At 41.5% G+C, this 21,274-nt stretch overlaps 1 protein-coding gene across 3 annotated transcripts in view; it reads right to left on the minus strand.

Annotated features, from left to right (window-relative positions):
• LOC146854122 (E3 ubiquitin-protein ligase TRIM39-like) overlaps positions 1-21,274 on the minus strand; it is a 387,595-nt gene that overhangs the window by 143,803 nt on the left and 222,518 nt on the right. For all 3 annotated transcript variants that reach the window (XM_085650514.1, XM_085650513.1, XM_085650512.1), the window contains exon 5: positions 9,352-9,471. In XM_085650514.1, coding sequence (XP_085506640.1) covers positions 9,352-9,471 — 120 coding nt within the window. The remainder of the gene's footprint in view (positions 1-9,351; positions 9,472-21,274) is intronic.

The following is a 21,274-nucleotide window of genomic DNA, read 5'->3' on the forward strand; positions in this document are numbered from 1 at the left end:
CTCATCCTTTATAACATCCCAAAAATCTGAAGGTACCTTTCAGGAGGCCCTTATTTGTCTTCTCCCCAAAGATGGTAAAGATCACACCTTTTGTAAGAATTATAGGCCCATTTCCTTAATTAATTTAGATTACAAAATTTTTGCCAAGATCCTTGCACTTCGTTTAGAAAAAATTCTTCCAAAATTAATCGCCAAAGAACAATGTGCATTTATCAAGGGACGTCACTTATCTGACAATACCCGTCTTTTCTTTAATGTTTTAAGTAAATCTCATTCTTATAAGTCGTCATTGGCAGCGATTGCATTGGACGCTGAGAAAGCTTTTGATAGAGTCAATTGGCAATTTATTTTTTCCTCCCTTTCTTGGTTTGGTTTCGGCCCTAAGTTTCTTTCTTATGTCTCAATGCTTTATTCTTCCCCTAGGTCCTTTATTCTAGCCAATGGCCTTGTTTCCTCTTCCTTTCCTCTTCTTCGTGGGGTTCGACAGGGTTGTCCGCTGTCTCCGCTCCTATTTATATTAGCATTAGAACCCTTTTTAACTAAAATTCGTATGAACGCGGATATTTCTGGTTTCCCTTATGGTTCTACACAGTTAAAGATCTCTGCATACGCAGATGATATTTTGTTATTTCTTTCGAATCCCCATACTTCTCTCCCGGCATTTTTATCAGAAGTCTCGAATTATGCATCAGTGTCTGGCTATAAGCTTAATGTAGACAAGTGCGAAATCCTTCCTCTTAATAAATTCTGTTTTCATGCCGATTTCTTAACTTCTTCCTTTAACTGGAGCCCGAACAAAATCAAATATCTTGGTCTCTGGTTTACATCTTCTATTAAGGACACAGTGGCTTTGAACTTTAAAAATTTACTAACTGCTCTTACTGCCTCTACGAAACAATGGCATCCTTTGTTCTTATCTTGGTGGGGTAGATTAGACTCTATCAAGATGATGTTGGTACCTTTAGTCTTATTTCTCTTGTCGAATCTTCCAGTTCACATTCCTAAGTTTTATTACAAGAATATCTATTCCGTATTATCTAAATTTTTGTGGCAAAACAAAACTGCCAGAATGTCTTTCTCTAGACTTAAATCTCCTAAACACTTAGGTGGTGTCAATTTTCCTGATTTTTCGTCGTATCATACTTCCTTTTTTCTTACTCATTCTGCTTTTTTTATTTCTGATCATACTCCTGACCCCTCTTCTTGCCCTCTGTGGGTAGAGGTTGAGACTTCCTTTTTTCAGCCCTTTACGTTTGAAGAATTTGTTTCATTGTCACAAGCTCTAAAGAAATTTTCTCTCCCTATTCTTCAACATGTTTGCAAGACTTTTCAACCTATTACTTTACATAACCTGGATGACCGTGCTCGTTTTTTACAATCCCCTATTTGGTATAACTCTCTTATCAAGATTAAAAATAGATCTATCTTTTGGAATGATTGGCTATCTCTAGGTCTTAAATGGACTCATCAACTCTTTCATGACGGTTCTTTTATCCCCTTTTCTGTTCTTCAGGATCGTTTCTCTCTCCCTCTCTCTTCTTATCCTAAATATATTCTATTAAAATCGGCGGCTCAAGCTACTTTTGATGCTCTTACGGATACTTCCATTCAATATAATTCCTCTCTCATTTCCTTACCATTTTTGCTTTCCTCTCCATCTGCTTCTCAAATTTACAAAAAATTGCGAGATTCGTCTGCTAATCGAGTGAAATCTGCTGTGGAATGTGCTTGGGAATCAGATTTAGAGGATTGTTTTCCTCTTACTACTTGGGATAACATTTGGAACAAAATAAGGAAATCGTCTAGAGCGGCAAATACAACCCAAACGCTATTTTTTATATACAATCGACTTTTAATTACCCCATCCAAACTACACCACATTGACCCCTCTATCCCGTCCATCTGTTGGTCCTGTTCGGCTTTAGTGGCTGATCTTAAACACATGTTGTTTACTTGCCCTGCTGTTCACCTTTTTTGGGGCAGAGTTTGGCAACAAATTAATTCCATTTTTTCTACCAATTTCCCCTTTTCTTTTTCTCATATTTTTCTTGGGAGTCTCTCACAAATGTGGTCCTCCTCCAACACTGATACCTCCATTGTTGATCTCCTTCTTGCTGTGGCGTTTCAACAAATCACGAAAGCTTGGAAGGATACCTCCCTTATTTCCTACCAAGCATGGTGGTATGGGGTTTGTTATAATCATAGGCTAGATAGAGCATATGTCCACCCTATTTCCCTTGCGATTAAAAGGGACTTATTATGGCTACCCATTACTTCTTTTCTAAATTTGTCTGCCCAATCCATTCCCTTACATAACCCCTGCAGGGAGGAAGTACCTAAACCTCCTTGATGTTCTTGTTTTTATTAATAATTCTGATAGTATTAATGTATGTAACTTTGCCAATTTGTTCTATCTCTTGTTAAATACTAATTCCTGTATTATGAAATCATATTTGTTCCTTATACTGCCACTTATTTAATATATTGTTGTAATATGTTTTTGATGATATCCCTTTTTCTTTCCTTCTTTTCTTCTTTCTCTTTCTCTCTTTACTTCTTCTATTGTTCTGAAATGTTTTACAGTATATTTTTTATCACAAGTGTATATTATTATCGTATTGCAACTTCTTTCGTTCTTCAATAAAATCCTCTTTAAACTGAAAAAAAGAAGTATGTGATAAGAGGGAATAAATGAAGCAGGTGCTGCAAGGAATTTAGAGGTGGTTTCAAGGACAAGGGAGCACATGATATATATAAAGACCGTGAGTATGAAATGTTTATAGAGGAACAGGTGGTTCCTTAGTATGAATTTTCACAGAACAATGGACATAGAAAATAAATACGTTCTCTGTCACAAGAGCTTTTAAATTGGAAAATTAAATGTATTTATTCCATCACATAACACATAAAAAAAAGTGGCAAACAAAAGACAAAAAGCTACTGAGAAGATACTCAGTCATTTTTTAGAGTGACTTGTAACAATGTTAAGCAGATTCTGTCACATTTTCTTTCAAGTCCCAATGCTATAAACTTATAAAACAACGGTATTTGCGATAGTCATGGTACTGTATGTCGATGGCGTTTCAATCTCACTTATTAGTTTGGGGATAATCATCAGGACTTTATTTGTATACCTGAGACTTAAAAATGTTTGTAAGAAAGAAAAGGCAGGAATGAAAAGAAAGGAAGAAAAACAGGGAAGAATTGAGAATGTAATTATAATCCTAGTCAGTGGTTGAAGGCGGTGTTCTTTCATACCATGCACGTACATGAATCAAATTGATAAACAGATGGTGTCCTGAGAATGAGTATATCAATTTAATGTGGCTTAAAACAATTTTCTAGAGGGAGTACAGACTGACAGAATGGTGGTAATGAACAATCAAAAACACTGACCTAACATCAATCCTAGTTGGGATGATGAGCTGAGACTGTAGGAATTAAGGCGAATAATTAAAGCAAGGTAGTTAGATTCAATTAGAAAAAGTGCCACAAACCTGGTGCTGCCATAAGAAATGAATGCACTTATGGCTAGGGTCATAAATCATCCGGTGTTAGAAGTTGAAATTAACAAGCATTTGCAATGCAAACGGTCTCGCCTTTGTGACCTTCTATGTATTTAGCTATGCAGCACATTAGCTTAGGTGCTGAAACATCTACTGTTCTTTAACATGGAGGGAAAGTAAGCACCAAAATGTGTGACTCACCAGGTATGCATTCAACTCCCAGATTGCACGTTTTAATCAACAAAACTCCCACAAATCAAGGATACAGCAACACTAGCGTGCAGTGTACCAGAAGTACTACCCCAGGAAAAGGTAAAACGTCATTCTATACGGTTGTTCCAAAAGGTGCAAAACAACAATGCAATATTAGCTGTCGGAGTGATTTCTTGAGGAAATAAAGTACTCTTGCGCCAGACTGACACTGCTAATTTGAGGTACTAACACGTCATAGGCACATTAACTACAACTGAGAAATAATGGGGCCTGGTCAGAATAAAACTTGAACTTAAAAAGTGCACGTCCAGGCACCAGAGTGGTGTGGCAAAAAAGAATTTAAGATAAGAATAAAAGTATTAATACCAGTACACAAACCCTTGTGCTCTTTGGAAGATGATTGGAATTGTAGAGTTGCCAACTGAACTTTCCAAACATTGAATAACATCTGTATAACAATACTTTTATGTGAATTATATTTTTTCAACTTTTTTTACGAGGCAACCAAAAGTAACCTCATGATTCAAAAACACTTGTTCTAGGGCACATTTACGTGGTGGTGGTAGGCGAGGATGGTCACAGAACACGCACTTCTTCATGAACATGAAAGTGGATTAAACTATACATCAAAATTAGATACCACACAATCGACATGTGGGGAAATGAAGAGAATGACCTCCATATCACATACAAATTAATGCTCTGCAGAACAGAATGCTACCATGTCACAAAACAACCTAGCACTATAGAAATACATGCCCCATCCCACTTACAAAGTAGCGGTCTGTGGGACAGTTTGCCCCACCCACATCACATGAAAAGTAACACTTTCTAGAAAGGCATGCCACCACACCACATACAAGGTACTACTAAGAAATAGCATGGGTCCACGCCACATATTTAGTGATACTTTATGAAATGCTGTCCTCTTATGTAACATACAGACTAACACTACAGAATAGCATGCCCAAGACTAGCCCTGGGCGTACTTCGCGTAGTAGCGCTACGAGTAGCACGCAAAGTGCACTTCGCACTACGCGAGATACGCGTAGCACTAAGCGAACTGCGTAGTGCGCTGTTCGCAATGATTGCACAGTGCCGGATGCTTGTCCGCACTGTGCAATCATTGCAAACGGCATCTTGCACAGTACAAGCGGTCGTTTTCTGCCGCTCGAGTAGATTTTTACTCGAGTGGCAGCTTTCTCAACACTGACTGGTAGTTTCTCATTGCGAGCGGTTGTGAGCATACACGACCACTCGCATTGAGACACCTGACCTCCCCGCGTTGAGAATCTCGCCGGGAGGTTTATTTTCCACGCTCGCGATCGGCAACTTGATGTTGCTGATCGCGAAAGAAGAAAAAGTCTCGCCGGGATGTAATTTTGCTCGCTCGCGGTCGCCAACTTGACGTTGAGGACCACGAGCGAGCAAAAAATTCCAACTACACTACGCTACGCGATTTTGCACTGTGCTACCTGCAAATTGCGTAGCGTGAAGTAGCATAAACTATGCAAACTTCGCGAGCGTAGCCTAGTTGTCCGCCCAGGGTTACCCAAGACCACATACTTACTATCACCCTGCAAAATGTTATGCTTACAGGTCATCTGCATAGTAATGTGTGAGTGTGAGTAGGGTAGGTGTGGCTGGCTGCTTTTAAGGGAATTCATGTGGATAAAGTACGCGTGAAGAAATAATTGTGTATCTGTATGAAAAAGCATGTAAAGAACTTGTGAGGAGTGCTGGAAATATTATTTTCTGATGAAGGTAGGTCCAATAGGGTGAGGGCCTTGAAGTAAGCCTGAATACACAATGTCAGAGCGTTTTGAAAGACAGTTTGTGTGATGACTGGCAGAAAAAGACATATAGGAGATGTGAGGGGTGCGTAGAAAGGAAAGGTAAGGAAGAAGGGGGAGGGGACAATGGTGGCAACGGAGCACTCAGCACGATGATGGCTGCAGCGCACTCTATCCACTTGCGCTACAGTAAGCGGAGCCCAGCTGGAAGTAGGGATCTCTCTATTTTCTGTATACCTAAAGATGCTCCCCCGACTATGACCCACCCCTCACCTGAAGAGTCCTCGCATGAAGGACTGCGAGTTCTTGACTCTCTTGTCGGCCTCGACCATCAGCTGCATAGCCTCACGCTCCTTGACTGAGTTGTCCAGCATGGCGAATGCCTTTTTCTCTCCCGTGTTGTAGGTAGTGATGCAAAACGCAGAAGAGAGATGCTGATGGAGTCTACGGTGCTGATGCTGCTGTTTTGCCGCAGCTGCCCTCTCGCTCTGCCAACTGACACGCACATGAGTACTCATAAGGCCACTTTGCACAATTGAAGTTGTACTTCTTGTCCATCAGGAAGGCAAATAGTTCTGCTCGGGTTGCTCGTTTGGCACTATTAGCTATCCAAACGTTTTCATGTAATTGAGGCTATTAAATCATACAAACTAAAATTGTGTGCCACCAATATAGTGCCTGTGCCACCCGACTAGTACTTGGTGCAGAGTTTCAAATACTGAAAACTTTAGTGCGTTGTTAAAAAACACTGTGGAGTCCACCAATCCCCTGTACCTTGGTGTCTTGGGCTCGGCAGCTGCTGACACTCTCTTCCCAATGCAGGGCTGCTCCTCTGTCCCACCGCCACCCCCCCTCCTCCCCTTCCTTCCGCTCGTACAGGGTGACGGGGGCTCGGGTCAGTCTGTGATGTTTAATGTGAGAATGTATGCGGGATTAATGCGGGCATGCTTGTGGGTGACAAGGCACGGAAGGGGGGAGGAGAAGGCATAGGAATGCGGGAGGGGGGTGCCACCGGGAAGTAAGTAGTCTGCAGTAAAAGCGCCAGTAGCCATGCAAGGACACGAATGATGACATGGCCATCATAAGGAGGTACTAACAAGTTTACAAACAATCAGAAGGCAGCATTTACGACACAGGCCAAATCAAAAATATGGGCAGAGAGTAGACGGTATAGTGTATACTGCATGCCTCGCATAGCGAGCAGTGCATGCGCCGCAACGCTAGGCAAGACCTAAAAATGGAAGGAGGGCGAATGAGGCACGTCCAGGCAGTCGCACATAATTAAATTGTCATGCCCGATAGGAAAGGTAGCGTCACTTACAGAGAGGCTTTGCAATAAGCAAGGATCGTTTTGAAAAATAACCAGGTTGCGTGTTGAAAGCACTCCTGTGGCAGGGGAGGGCGGCAATGCTGAAAGAAATGTGCCACGGTGTTAAATGACTAAACTGGAGCATCTGGAACCAGTGTGAGTGCTCAGGAGAAGCTACTGACTTAACGTGATTGATCAATGAAGGAAGGGCGATCTGCAACAGTCCATCTACGGGAATCAGACAGCAGTGTCAGAAGCCTGTACGCGGACGTTATCCAAATGAGGGCTGCACATGAGTGAAATGTGTTCTGCGTGATGGCGTAACCAATGCTAGTCAAGGGCAAATAGAATAACGGTGGGCATCATGGAGATGTAAGGCGCAGAGCACAATGGATGGTTGGGTTATGGGCAAATTGCTCTATGTAACGGCGTGAGTAGTGCTGATTACAGGTGAGTGGAAATTCGGCAGGCATCTTATAAATCTGAGACAGAAAGAAGGCTGAATGGGAAAGTTGTGGGATTAAGGTAAAATAATACAAATTAACTTAATATTTATGGTATATGTACAATTTTCCTTACCTAAATCATTGTGGTATATTTTACATACACTGCATTCCCACAGAACCAATTTGGGGAATCAGAACAAACAAACGGTTGAATGTTTTATAGTGTGAATTAGACTTACGCAGTAAAGTTATTCGGCATCAATTGGACGGGTGAATTAGTGAGCCCTTAAACATCTACTTATAAAGTATGCATGCATTGAGGGCAGATCATGATCCATATTTACAGACATAAATCAATAGATTGTAGTTGCATAAGAATTGCGCAAAAGATACAGGCAAACTTGGAAAATATATGACGTCTGGCATTTAGAAGCAAGGCTGAGCTCCAAGGGATTGCAATGACTTCTGTCCAACAATTATACTGAAAAGGAAAATTCCAGATGTGTTGTAAGAAGCACTGTGCATGGTTCCATATAATGCAAGAGATGTATATTTCTGACAATTATACTAATTAAAAACAGTGTTTGGCAAGGATAATACTCAATACAAGAGTCAGATAAGATATGGCTCTTCAGCAACAGAAAAGGAGTACTCTGTATGTTCAATTGAGAGAAAATGGTTTCATGCCCCTATCAAGGCTCATTATCTGTCTTGATGTACGACTATAATTGAGAAAGAAGGCTGGCTTGTTTATGAGCTGCCATGGCTCTTTGTGTATTTTGAATGTTTGTAATACCCATATTAATGCACACATTTGATCCTGTCATTGGTGTAAAGAATTCAATTGTTCTTTCAGGAGATTGAAAGCAGAGAAGGCGATGGAAAAAATTGCCACTCGAGCCAGCAAAGCTCTCATCGCCTGTAGAAGCCCAAACTGGACCTACTGAGACATGGTGGTCTGGTGCATGGACCCCAGGTCACAGGCGCCCTCAGTCTAGGCCAGCTGGAACTTTAGCCCAAGGCCAAGTCAAAGTTCCTTAAGCTGGCTAAGTGGAGAGAACCTTCCCAGGCACTCTGAGACATGGTGGTTCAGTACTTGGACCCCAGGCCCGAGGGCTCTCATGCCAGGCCAGCTGGAGCTCTGACCAAGGGCCCGGTCACAGCTCATTAAACTGGGGAAGTAGGGGAATTCTCTCCATGTCCGGGGGACCTCATCCAGGTAACTTTGCGACACTGCAGGCTGGAGAATGGAGGGGGGGGGCTTGCACCGCTGGTGCAGTTGGAGCTTCAACAGGGCTCGGTTGAGCTTCGTATTGTGGTGCAGCAGGGGAGCCCTCTCTGGCCATGCAGGACCCTGTCCCGTCACTTTGTGACAGGGTTGGAAAATGTCCTGGGTTAACAGCTGTGGCACTGTCCCAGTCTGAAGTGCTTTAGCCAGTGAGACAGGGGAGTCCTCCTTGGGAGCCACTGAGGACAGGTGCATGGGCCTTAGGTCCTGGGGAACCCCAACCAGGAGCTCTGACCCATGGCATGTTCAGAGCTTCTTAACCGAGTCCTGCCGAGGAGCATTCCCTGTGACTGTGGGACTGTGGTACTTTGCAACATGGTGACCCGGAGAACGGAGCTCACCGCCATGGGCTTGCACCACTGCACCAGCTGGAGCTCTGACCTGTGCAGCCCATCCTGAGCACTCTGAGACGCGGCAGGCCTGTGCAAGGACCTTAGGTCCTGTGGGGCCCCCTACCCAGTGCCCAAAAGACCTTTATCATAGGGCCTGGTCAGTATTCGGCCTCAGGTGCCGCCAGCGCAAGTAAGAGTAGTGGGGTGGGGCGGGGCAGGGTGGGGAGAGTGGAAGTCATCAGACGACGGGATTGTTAAAAATAAAACCACTTACCTTGGAAAGGTAAATAGCTAAATGGATGTAACAGTTTGATCCTATATTTATAGGGCTGAAGCAAACACACAGTGTCACTGAATTTCAGTGTCACAATACACACACTGATACTGCAAGCAAAAAGTAATCCATAAAAAAGGTGAAAAATACAGAAAGAACAAATTTGCTACACCATAGGATTGTCACTTACCAATCAGTGAGGAAGAAGCCTGAGGAGAAGGATCTTGAGCTGCTACAAGGGGAGATGAAGTGGTGCCATTCTGACCCAAGGTTTTCATTTTCTTAGCTTTGTTTTGCTCTGACAACACCGCTAATCAGGAAAATTAAAAAACAAATAAAACCCAAGGTCAGTATTAGTTTTTATTTGTGTTAATTTTTTTCTTAAATACCAACTCTTATCTTTTTCATTGGTGATGAGTATCAGGCAAATGAATATTTGTGCATTCATACATCCTACATTGGGAACTTGCACAATTCAGATAAGTTGTAGCATACACTTCAATTAATTTTAGCCCTCAATAACATGAATCAAATCTGTTTTTGTCTGGTGACTTGCCTGTAAGACCGAGGGCCTGCATGCTAGAGTTCCTTCTAACCCAAGATCCTTAATGTAAACTGAATTCAACACAGTACCAGAAAGCTAATCAAGAGTCCAGGACACAGTGTTTCTAACCCATGCTACATCACATCAGCTGCAGCCCTGTTTTGTAATGATTCAGAATGGAGATGTAAAGCCACACTTCAGGGGCAGTGTTGGGGAAAATGCAACTTCAATAGTCACAGCACGGGTTTGGCTGCAGTTAGTGCCAAGGAATGGATGTGATGGAGTGGAAATCTCATTTCATTTGTAGGGGTGCATCATAATCATGTGTAGTGAGCACCAGCATATAATCATCCACTGTATTAACATGAAGTGCTAGAGTTGTGAAATGTATTAACATGAATACATGACGTATTTTAGGCTATTGACAAGTGTGTGGAGAATTAATGTAGAAAATGAATGTAACTAGAAGACACGTTAACATGAAGAACTTGTGTTGTGCAACTGACAATTTCTTACGTGCTAAATGTGTTTGTTAATTATGATGTTTCGACGTATATAAATTCTTTGGTTGAAATTGCATAAATGTTTATGTAAGTTCGTAGGCTTACATGTTGTATTCTGATGTTAGCTAAAGTCGTAGGCCTGAAATGTAAGTCCCTGAAAACTCTCGCTTTAGAATTAACAGGTGGATTTCATGTGTGCTGTGGAATCTGTTTCTTCTCACGTTTTTGTATTGCAGGTGAAGAAGCGCTCCCTAGGTAGAATAATGTCTTTGTTTTACTAGCTAGACAAATCAGGAAGAAGTGACAATCAAGCGACTTCGGTCGATAAAGGAATGATGTTACGATCCACACATAGGAAGACCTGGGATCTAAGGACAAATTGTTGCAAGAAAGGTCCAGGGACAACATCATGGGAGAGTACATCCAGGACTGTACCCAGAGCTGATGGCGTGACAAAGGTGCACTGTGGGAATACTAGCTGTGGATAACTGATTGTTGGAACTAAGGAAAGCGCCCACTTATTTCTTGGCTTCAGAGGAAGAACCTAGACCAAGCTCTTTCTTTGTGATGGTGGCTTTATGCTACTTGCCCCATTGATGGTAGAGGGGCTTCTTAGGAAGACTCCATGCAATGACAACTTTTTTCATTCCCATCTGAAATACCTGGATAAGGGAAGTCATCGTAGTGCAAAAGTAGGGATTGAATTAATGCTTTTCACTTTTCAACCCTTGATACATGGAAATTAGGACTCATGCTTCCTGATCTTCTGTATCCTACTTCTTGAATTAATAGGTTTGTTTATGCTGCACCGTCTAAATTAGATGTGCAGATTTGGCTTCATGCTAATTCCTTTGTATTTCTACACCCTCGGGTTGAGGTGTCATTATGTCTAGTCTTTGTAATAAACTAACTAACCTTAAATAGTTGCCGGTGAGTTATTATGTATCCAAGAGAATTATTGGCTAATTTACTGTTCCTAAGGACTTTTCTCCCCCTTACTCTTTCATGCTGCAAAAAAGAACCATTGGAGTGTGACTCTAGAACTGGTCTAGAACTTATGAGCCTGGCCCTTTTAGATGTGATCCAGAGGCAGGAGACCTGTTGCATTGCAGCTGTGCTCTGAAGCCACATGCAGAGATCAGGTGCGGTCTTAGTAGTATTTTTGGAAGGATCACGGACCTAGATGACAACAAGGGTTCAGGTGGGTCATGTATGCAGCTATTGTCTTTGGATTGCAGGGAGAGTATAGCAGTTGTCACAAGCATTATTCCCCTTTCATCAGACTTTGTATTGGCATTTGATTATGTCCTAATGCCCGCTTGTCAGAGTAACTCTTCCAGCACTGTCTATACCAAAGAGGAATTAAAGTGCTGCACATCTGAGGTGTAGGCCTTTGTTATCTAATCTTTAGGAAAGGGAGGGTTGGGGGTGTTGACAAGCTTGGGAGAGAAATTCACAAAAAAGTTGCTTTACCATGGAACTGGCAAGATCACATTGAAAGTCAGAAAAATATGTTAATTGAAAGGTTGGGTGGGAGGTTTTCTAAGTTTCTCAGCAGATCTTTCTGAAGGGCATAGTGAAAACCAAAGAGAATCTCTAATATTAGAGTGGATGACACTATGAGAGATGGTTATCAAGATAATGTAAGGAAAGGTCATACTGAGGTTCCTAGAACTGAAATGGTAGGAGTTGTGATAAAGATGTCAAGAATATTAGGTAGACTTTTCTAGTCATTGGTAGAAACCAAGACAAAATACATCTTCTGCTGAGACTTGTATGAGGATCTCAGGTGCAATATGCTCAGCTAGTCCCACCTTAAAGCTGATACCATATTTAAATCTAATGCACATTTAGTGCAGCAGCTGTCCTCTCTTGGAGTTCACCCATTGTGCCACCTGTGCCCATTAATGTATCCAAATCAATTGTTCACCTTACAATGTTGAGTATGAATGAAGATAATGCAGCAGCCCACAACACTCCTTTACAGTTGGTATTGAACCATTTATTTCAGCCCGGAAGCATGTTTTCCCACAAATGTTGCAAAATCAGCTTAAATCCAAGTTTTAGACTCAGTTGTAGAATCTACACTTTATTTAGAACCATTGACAGCCAGTGCATGGCCGAACGTTCTTACTACTGTCAGAGATTTAGGTTGAATTTCTGTGTCAAATCAGTTCACTGTTTAGGCAGACAGATGATGGAAATAAGCCAGTAAAGACTGATTCAGTGGATAATCAAATAACCCCAGCTGCAACAGTGAAATCAGCACAGATCAATTCAGAGGCAGTAGGAGCTGCCACTGAGGACATGAATACATCATATTAACCATAATATGATTGCTAATTTTGAAGTATCATAGAGATATCAGAAAGATTCAAGCCTTATGTATTGATTCAGATTTTAAAAAGTGGATGATGTCTCAGAGAAATATGAATCTCATAGATTAAGTTTATGGTGGCATTTGAAAACCATGCTAGACATTACAACATATAGATTTTGAACATCCGGAGACATGTGAAGTAAAAGACATTAAGGATACAATTTATTTCAAGATATTGGCTAAATAGACCTGGCATCTGAAACTCATAGGGTGCATATGGACCCATTCACTAAATCATAATACATTCCAAGAGGAAAAAAAAATCTTGTAAATTGTTTTAACTTAGACAGTAAGTGGAAGGATTCGTTCTTCCACTTTGGAAGTTAGGTCACTGCAAGCACAGGGCCTAACTTTTGCAAAATATTATGACATATGCAGAGTAAGCGATGACAGTCTCTGAGAACTCGTGTAAAGGATTGAGGATTTAAAGAAGTTTGGGACTGAAACACAGTAAACATTCTCCAGATCTTAAGATCATATGGCAGTTTTAGATGTATACTCGCAGACAAGTTGAGGAGGCAAACACACTCAGAGAAGATAAGGGGAGAAGCAGTAAGGGATAATTGTAGGTAGCGGAGGCCCTGATTCACAAACGTAACTTATATTTTCGAGTTATTTACACTTTTGATTAAGTTTACTACTTTTTGGCTAGTTACAAAATCTAAGTGCAAATTTTCTCCAAAAGTATAACTTACATGTCTCCACCAAATAAAAGGGCCTGGGAGCTATGCACAAACTGCATTTTGTTGCTTGTTTTGAAGTACAATAGTACTACAAACATACTACAAAATGCTATTCACTTACTGCACTTCTAAAGTGCTAATAAGAAAGAAGACAGCAGTAAGTCCAGCAACACACATGGCCAACCTCTGGTACAACAACACCCTCTCATAGAAAACAAGCATTGGCAAAAGCAATTGGTCTGGCCTTTCACATAGCTACATTTATCTCAATTAATTACTAGGTGCCTCATTTATGAGTTTCTACCGTAGTAAAGAGACACAGGCCTTCCTGCTGTGCTGCCCTACGGCAAAATAAAAGGGTAGGAATGCGCCGTATATATCAGATATGGCGCATTCCTGTCTATTTCCCCTGTGCTGGTGCACAATGGGCTGCAGTGCAGTGTGCCAATGCAGGCACCTTTGCACCATGGTTCAAGGGTGCCTGCGTTGTGTGGATGATTATTTTTGTGCAGGAAGGAAAACCCGCCTGCACAAAAACAATCACAAGAGACTTTTTCCTCTTTCTATGTGTGCTGCAGAATGCGGCACACATAGAAAAAGGAAAAACGAGGAGAAATAAAAATATTTCTCCTCATTGTGCCTACCAAAGGTATGTGTTTTTGGTGCTGCCTAAGAGTTATGATTTCTCGTAAATCTGAGGCAGTGTCAAAAAGCCATTGATGTTGCTGGCAACACTCCCAGTTACCCCCATTGCACGCCCCTTTAATGCAGAAAACTATGTAAAAGGAAACTATATTTACAAGGCAGCAGTTAGCCCAAAAAAGTGGCTTAGTGCTGCATGGTAAATATGTAGAAGGCTCCTGCGTCACCAGAGCGTCACAAAAAGTGACGCATCGGCAGTGCAAGGTGCTTATAAATAAGCCCCTAGATGTCCTTTCTGGGTCAGAAAAAACTGTGTGAAGTCTTTAATAGACTGCTGCCCTTCAGACCTTTACTAAATATACCTATCAAGTCAAAAGCAGCTGCTTAACAAGTCTGTCACAATGCTTCAATAACTCGGGTTGTTACTAAATGTCTCTCTTGAGTAAGATGCAACTGCTTAAAATGTCTTTCACAAAGATGAGGGGGTGTGGCTTCAACATAAAAATGTACATATTAACTTTTGCTACTCTAAACAATCATGCTTGATTCGAATAAGATAAGTAAATATGACAATACTAGTATATGGTAATGAATAAATATCGCAACTACCAATAAGTGTCTTGATTACTATGGAATACTTGTAAAGACAACCTAATACATATACATATATATTTAGCTGCTACCAATCACTGGTCAAGCCAAGTGCCTTCTATCGGTTTGTTGGGAAACTGCACTGTATTTTTGTCTCAGTAAAATGCACACTGCCTTATGCTATGAGCTGTGGTAGGAAGAAGACACATGCAAGCCAAGAGATAAAGATATATGATGAAGGGATACATATATATACATACATACATACATACACATATACATATACATACATACAGACGAAACGCGTCCCAAAGGAACAGCAACGTACTAGCTCACCGAGGTAGAGGCACAGCAGCTTACTAGCTCGCAAAGGTAGAGAGCTGCGAGCCGACGGACTGGCTTCTAACGGCATACCTGCGAAGTGGTGATGTGGGGAGAGGGAGCGTGAAACGGGAATCTCGCACTTGACAGAGCTCCGGTATATTTTCAGTATTGCCTCGCAGAGGTAGAACTACGGAGAGATATGTGCTGACGAACTGAATCACAAAATGGCTGCCAACACTTCCTAGTCTCAACAGTTCGCAGCCAATGAGCTGCAAGCTCGTGCTCGTAACGCCTCAACCAATCAGATGTCAGAATTCTCAAATATCGATATCTGTACAATATGATATTTCTCAAAAACTACTGAACGGATTTACCCCATTTAAACAAAAGCGTGATTTCTGGACCACAACCTTTCTCTCTGCCAAATGTGGCGCGTCCGCTCGCAAAGAGGCACAGCATGGTACTAGCTCACAAAGGTAGAGAGCTGCGAGCCGACGGACTGCCTTCTAAAGGCATAGCTGCAAGCTGGTGATGTGGGCAGAGGGAGCGTGAAAGGGGTATCTCGCACAGACAGAGCTCCGGTATATTAAATTGCCCCCGGCACCTTTGTTTTATATTTTCATTCGATGCAAGGCACAAGATGGCTGCTAACACTTCCTGGTTTGAAGTGTTAGCAGCCAATCAGAGGACACTTCCTGGTTTGAAGAGTTAGCAGCCAATCAGAGGCAAGCTCCTGCTCCGAGTTAGGCTCCGCCCAGATCTAAATATAGCCAGTACAATCGGAAAATAAATGCTTAAATGTATCTCAAAATCGGGCTCTGCACTTATTTTTTTTTTGGTTTGAAATGACGGGTTCTCCATCACCGTTGATACAGCAGCCGCCCTGCAGGGTCAGATGCCCCCAGAATGGAACTTGGCTGGTAATATATCTATATATATATATATATATCTATATATCTATATATATCTATTACCTACTGGCGGTCGCCAGTAGGTAGTTATAGTTAGGACCACGTTTCCATAGGAAATCCGCAACATTCTATTTTGAATAACTTTGGCGCCGGTCGACAAATCCTCGCGAATTTTTCAAAATAGGTGGGGCGCTACGCTCCGCTCCTTCCCTGAAAGTCTCGGGGGGATTCGTCAAGCGGGGGCTGAGATAAAAGGGGGGTCCCAAAACGCATTTTTCCCATGCATTTTTCCATAGGACCTTTAGACAGGGCTACAGCCCGAACGGCTGAACAGAATTACTAGAAATTTGGCAGAGAGGTAGTCCTCAGGTCAAGGAAGTGCCTTTTGTAGGTTTGGTGTAAATCTGTTCAGTAGATTCTGAGAAAATAGCCTTTAAATCATTATATATATCTGAGCCAGCTTACGGTGCGCTTACGGTACGCTTACCGTACGCGTACGGTGGCGTGCGCGAGCGCGATTCTGATTGGCTCTTAGATCTTAGTAAACATTCGAATCGGTCGAAACCAGGAAGCGGCGGCCGCCATTTCGTGTGTTTCACTCAGAAAAAAAAGAGTGATAACAAGAAAAGGGGGCAAGGAGGAGAGTTACAGACCCCCTAACATTTGTAAGGGGGTCAAAGAAGGACAGAAAAGTACAAAGAAAACATTTATTGATTTTTAAAAAAATCGCGGGGTACGCGTACGGTAAGCGTACGGTAAAAAAAAAATAAAAAAAAAAATGAAATGCAGATTTAAGTGTTTAGATATTAGGGGGCTCTAAAAAGAGCCGTTGTGTTTATGAAGTGATTTTTTAGTGGTACCTACAAGTAAGTACCGATGCAGAGTCTAAGGTTCAAGAGGAAGACTCTGTTCCCTTCATCATTGAAGTGCACACCATCTCCTCTATAAATGTCTTGCATGTCGTAACGCAAGTTGTTGTGGTAAATGGAACCCATACCATAGTCACGGAGGAAAGCAGAAACAGATTTGTTGACGTGCTTTCTTGCTTTGTCAATCTGTGGACAGAAATGATTGGACCAGTTCCATTTTTGCCTTTGGCATATGTTAGAAAACACAAAGGCAGTTTTAGGAAAAAGTGAAAACAGTTGTGCAAAGGTGTCCTTCATAAGCATTTCCAGACCTACCCCAGTCAAAGTGCCTAGGTCATTGCCACCGCAGTGCACTATTATGAGGTCAGGGTGTTGGTTTTGCATGAAGGATTTCACCAATGGCATCAATTGGTGCCACTTTAACCCTCTCTGACCAATCCATTTAATGTCTACATTTGGCAAAGCAAGGTCTCTCACCATACCTGTTTTCTCTGCAAACTTTTCACTCCAGAAGACATAGCTGTGTCCTACAATCCACACTGTGAACATCTTCAAAGGAGATCTGGATGCACTCAGGAGGTGTATTTCAGTAGAATGGTAAAAAGAAATGAAAGACAGTTTGGAAATGGAGGCATACATATTTTTTTTTTTTTAAAAGAACTGATTGGCTGTTTCATACCATTCTACACTAAAAACTAGGCTGTATGTGTAAATTTATAGAAGCATGTTTTGTATTGGTACAGAAAAATGTGTTACCAAAGAACAGTACTATGGATTTGCTGTTAGGTTTGAAAAGTCAAGCACTCTTGCTCTGTGGAATTGAAACATTGTTTGGCGAACTTCTGACCTAACTCCACACAGCAGTGTTCCATGAGCTGTTGCTATGGTAGCAGGCAGAAGTCAAGTTGGGGGAAGGGTACTAGGCAGAAGTCAAGTTGGGGGAAGGGTACTTTTGGAAAAGGGTTGGTTTTCAACCAATAGAAATGTGTGATTGCATTTGAAAAAAAGGGGGAAGCACTGAGATTTGAAATTAACATGTATATATGTGGAAAAAGAGAGTGAAAGTTTGCCATTATCTGGTTCTGCTGAGAGGAGAGAGGTGTAAAGAACAGAGATCCTGGCTCTGATAATCTGCTGTTTGAGTGCCACATTTCTTTCACAACTAACTAATTTTAAAGGTGAGTTTAGAGTTTGAGAGGGGATGTATATGATAAATTAAGAAATTAATAATAGAAATGCAATTCTTTTTGTTGAAGTTGTGTTTATTATTTTCTGTTTTGGGAGAAATTTAAATGTGAGGAACATGTAAAATAATATGGACTATGTTTTCACAATAAATTAAGGTGTACTGGTATAAAAAAATAATAGTTTAAGGGTTTGAGGTTGGACTCAGTAATGCAAATACATTCCGCATCACTAAGGCTGGTTGCCCTTGCTGGAGTGTAGGCAGTCACCCAGGTTACAAATGGTGCTGGTCTGAAAAAGCAGTTTGGACATGTGCTTTTTAAAAAATCTGAAAAGTGGATTCATAATGTGTCAGTCTGTAAAAGTGATTATCACTTGCCAAAAAAAAGAGCAGTAAGTGTGCTTTCAAATTGGCAAAGAAATTTCGTTTTGTGACTAATGTGAAAACATGACTCTGTGTGCAAAGAGGAATTATAGACAGAGATTTATTGCGTATTGCTCTGGTGATTTCACAGTTGCATTAGATGGAAAGGGGGAGGCATTTTTTGGTGCAGAAGCAGACTCTTAGCACACACCCAGCTGCTTACCATGTGGAATCATGCACAGTATTCACAAGCGAGTGGGGTTTGAGGTTTCAGTCAGTAATGCAAATACATTCAGCATCACTAAGGCTGGTTGCCCTTGCTGGAGTGTAGGCAGTCACCCAGGTTACAAATGGTGCTGGTCTGAAAAAGCAGTTTGGACATGTGCTGTTTAAAATATCTGAAAAGTGGATTCATAATGTGTCAGTCTGTAAAAGTGTTTATCACTTGCCAAAAAAAGAGCAGTAAGTGTGCTTTCAAATTGGCAAAGAAATTTCGTTTTGTGACTAATGTGAAAACATGACTCTGTGTGCAAATAGGAATTACAGGCAGAGATTTATTGCGTATTGCTCTGGTGATTTCACAGTTGCATTAGATGGAAAGGGGGAGCCATTTTTTGGTGCAGAAGCAGACTCTTAGCACACACCCAGCTGCTTACCATGTGGAATCATGCACAGTATTCACAAGCGAGTGGGGTTTGAGGTTTCAGTCAGTAATGCAAATACATTCAGCATCACTAAGGCTGGTTGCCCTTGCTGGAGTGTAGGCAGTCACCCAGGTTACAAATGGTGCTGGTCTGAAAAAGCAGTTTGGACATGTGCTTTTTAAAAAATCTGAAAAGTGGATTCATAATGTGTCAGTCTGTAAAAGTGTTTATCACTTGCCAAAAAAAAGAGTAGTAAGTGTGCTTTCAAATTGGCAAAGAAATTTCGTTAAAGGGCCTAATGTGAAAACATGACTCTGTGTGCAAATAGGAATTACAGGCAGAGATTTATTGCGTATTGCTCTGGTGATTTCACAGTTGCATTAGATGGAAAGGGGGAGCCATTTTTTGGTGCAGAAGCAGACTCTTAGCACACACCCAGCTGCTTACCATGTGGAATCATGCACAGTATTCACAAGCGAGTGGGGTTTGAGGTTTCAGTCAGTAATGCAAATACATTCAGCATCACTAAGGCTGGTTGCCCTTGCTGGAGTGTAGGCAGTCACCCAGGTTACAAATGGTGCTGGTCTGAAAAAGCAGTTTGGACATGTGCTGTTTAAAATATCTGAAAAGTGGATTCATAATGTGTCAGTCTGTAAAAGTGTTTATCACTTGCCAAAAAAAGAGCAGTAAGTGTGCTTTCAAATTGGCAAAGAAATTTCGTTTTGTGACTAATGTGAAAACATGACTCTGTGTGCAAATAGGAATTACAGGCAGAGATTTATTGCGTATTGCTCTGGTGATTTCACAGTTGCATTAGATGGAAAGGGGGAGCCATTTTTTGGTGCAGAAGCAGACTCTTAGCACACACCCAGCTGCTTACCATGTGGAATCATGCACAGTATTCACAAGCGAGTGGGGTTTGAGGTTTCAGTCAGTAATGCAAATACATTCAGCATCACTAAGGCTGGTTGCCCTTGCTGGAGTGTAGGCAGTCACCCAGGTTACAAATGGTGCTGGTCTGAAAAAGCAGTTTGGACATGTGCTTTTTAAAAAATCTGAAAAGTGGATTCATAATGTGTCAGTCTGTAAAAGTGTTTATCACTTGCCAAAAAAAAGAGTAGTAAGTGTGCTTTCAAATTGGCAAAGAAATTTCGTTAAAGGGCCTAATGTGAAAACATGACTCTGTGTGCAAATAGGAATTACAGGCAGAGATTTATTGCGTATTGCTCTGGTGATTTCACAGTTGCATTAGATGGAAAGGGGGAGCCATTTTTTGGTGCAGAAGCAGACTCTTAGCACACACCCAGCTGCTTACCATGTGGAATCATGCACAGTATTCACAAGCGAGTGGGGTTTGAGGTTTCAGTCAGTAATGCAAATACATTCAGCATCACTAAGGCTGGTTGCCCTTGCTGGAGTGTAGGCAGTCACCCAGGTTACAAATGGTGCTGGTCTGAAAAAGCAGTTTGGACATGTGCTTTTTAAAAAATCTGAAAAGTGGATTCATAATGTGTCAGTCTGTAAAAGTGTTTATCACTTGCCAAAAAAAAGAGTAGTAAGTGTGCTTTCAAATTGGCAAAGAAATTTCGTTAAAGGGCCTAATGTGAAAACATGACTCTGTGTGCAAATAGGAATTACAGGCAGAGATTTATTGCGTATTGCTCTGGTGATTTCACAGTTGCATTAGATGGAAAGGGGGAGCCATTTTTTGGTGCAGAAGCAGACTCTTAGCACACACCCAGCTGCTTACCATGTGGAATCATGCACAGTATTCACAAGCGAGTGGGGTTTGAGGTTTCAGTCAGTAATGCAAATACATTCAGCATCACTAAGGCTGGTTGCCCTTGCTGGAGTGTAGGCAATCACCCAGGTTACAAATGGTGCTGGTCTGAAAAAGCAATTTGGACATGTGCTTTTTAAAAAATCTGAAAAGTGGATTCATAATGTGTTAGTCTGTAAAAGTGATTATCACTTGCCAAAAAAAAGAGTAGTAAGTGTGCTTTCAAATTGGCAAAGAAATTTCGTTTTGTGACTAATGTGAAAACATGACTCTGTGTGCAAAGAGGAATTATAGGCAGAGATTTATTGCGTATTGCTCTGGTGATTTCACAGTTGCATTAGATGGAAAGGGGGAGCCATTTTTTGGTGCAGAAGCAGACTCTTAGCACACACCCAGCTGCTTACAATGTGGAATCATGCACAGTATTCACAAGCGAGTGGGGTTTGAGGTTTCAGTCAGTAATGCAAATACATTCAGCATCACTAAGGCTGGTTGCCCTTGCTGGAGTGTAGGCAGTCACCCAGGTTACAAATGGTGCTGGTCTGAAAAAGCAGTTTGGACATGTGCTTTTTAAAAAATCTGAAAAGTGGATTCATAATGTGTCAGTCTGTAAAAGTGTTTATCGCTTGCCAAAAAAAAGAGTAGTAAGTGTGCTTTCAAATTGGCAAAGAAATTTCGTTAAAGGGCCTAATG

This window comes from Triturus cristatus, chromosome 4_1 (assembly GCF_964204655.1).
Source record: "Triturus cristatus chromosome 4_1, aTriCri1.1, whole genome shotgun sequence".
Taxonomy (NCBI): domain Eukaryota; kingdom Metazoa; phylum Chordata; class Amphibia; order Caudata; family Salamandridae; genus Triturus; species Triturus cristatus.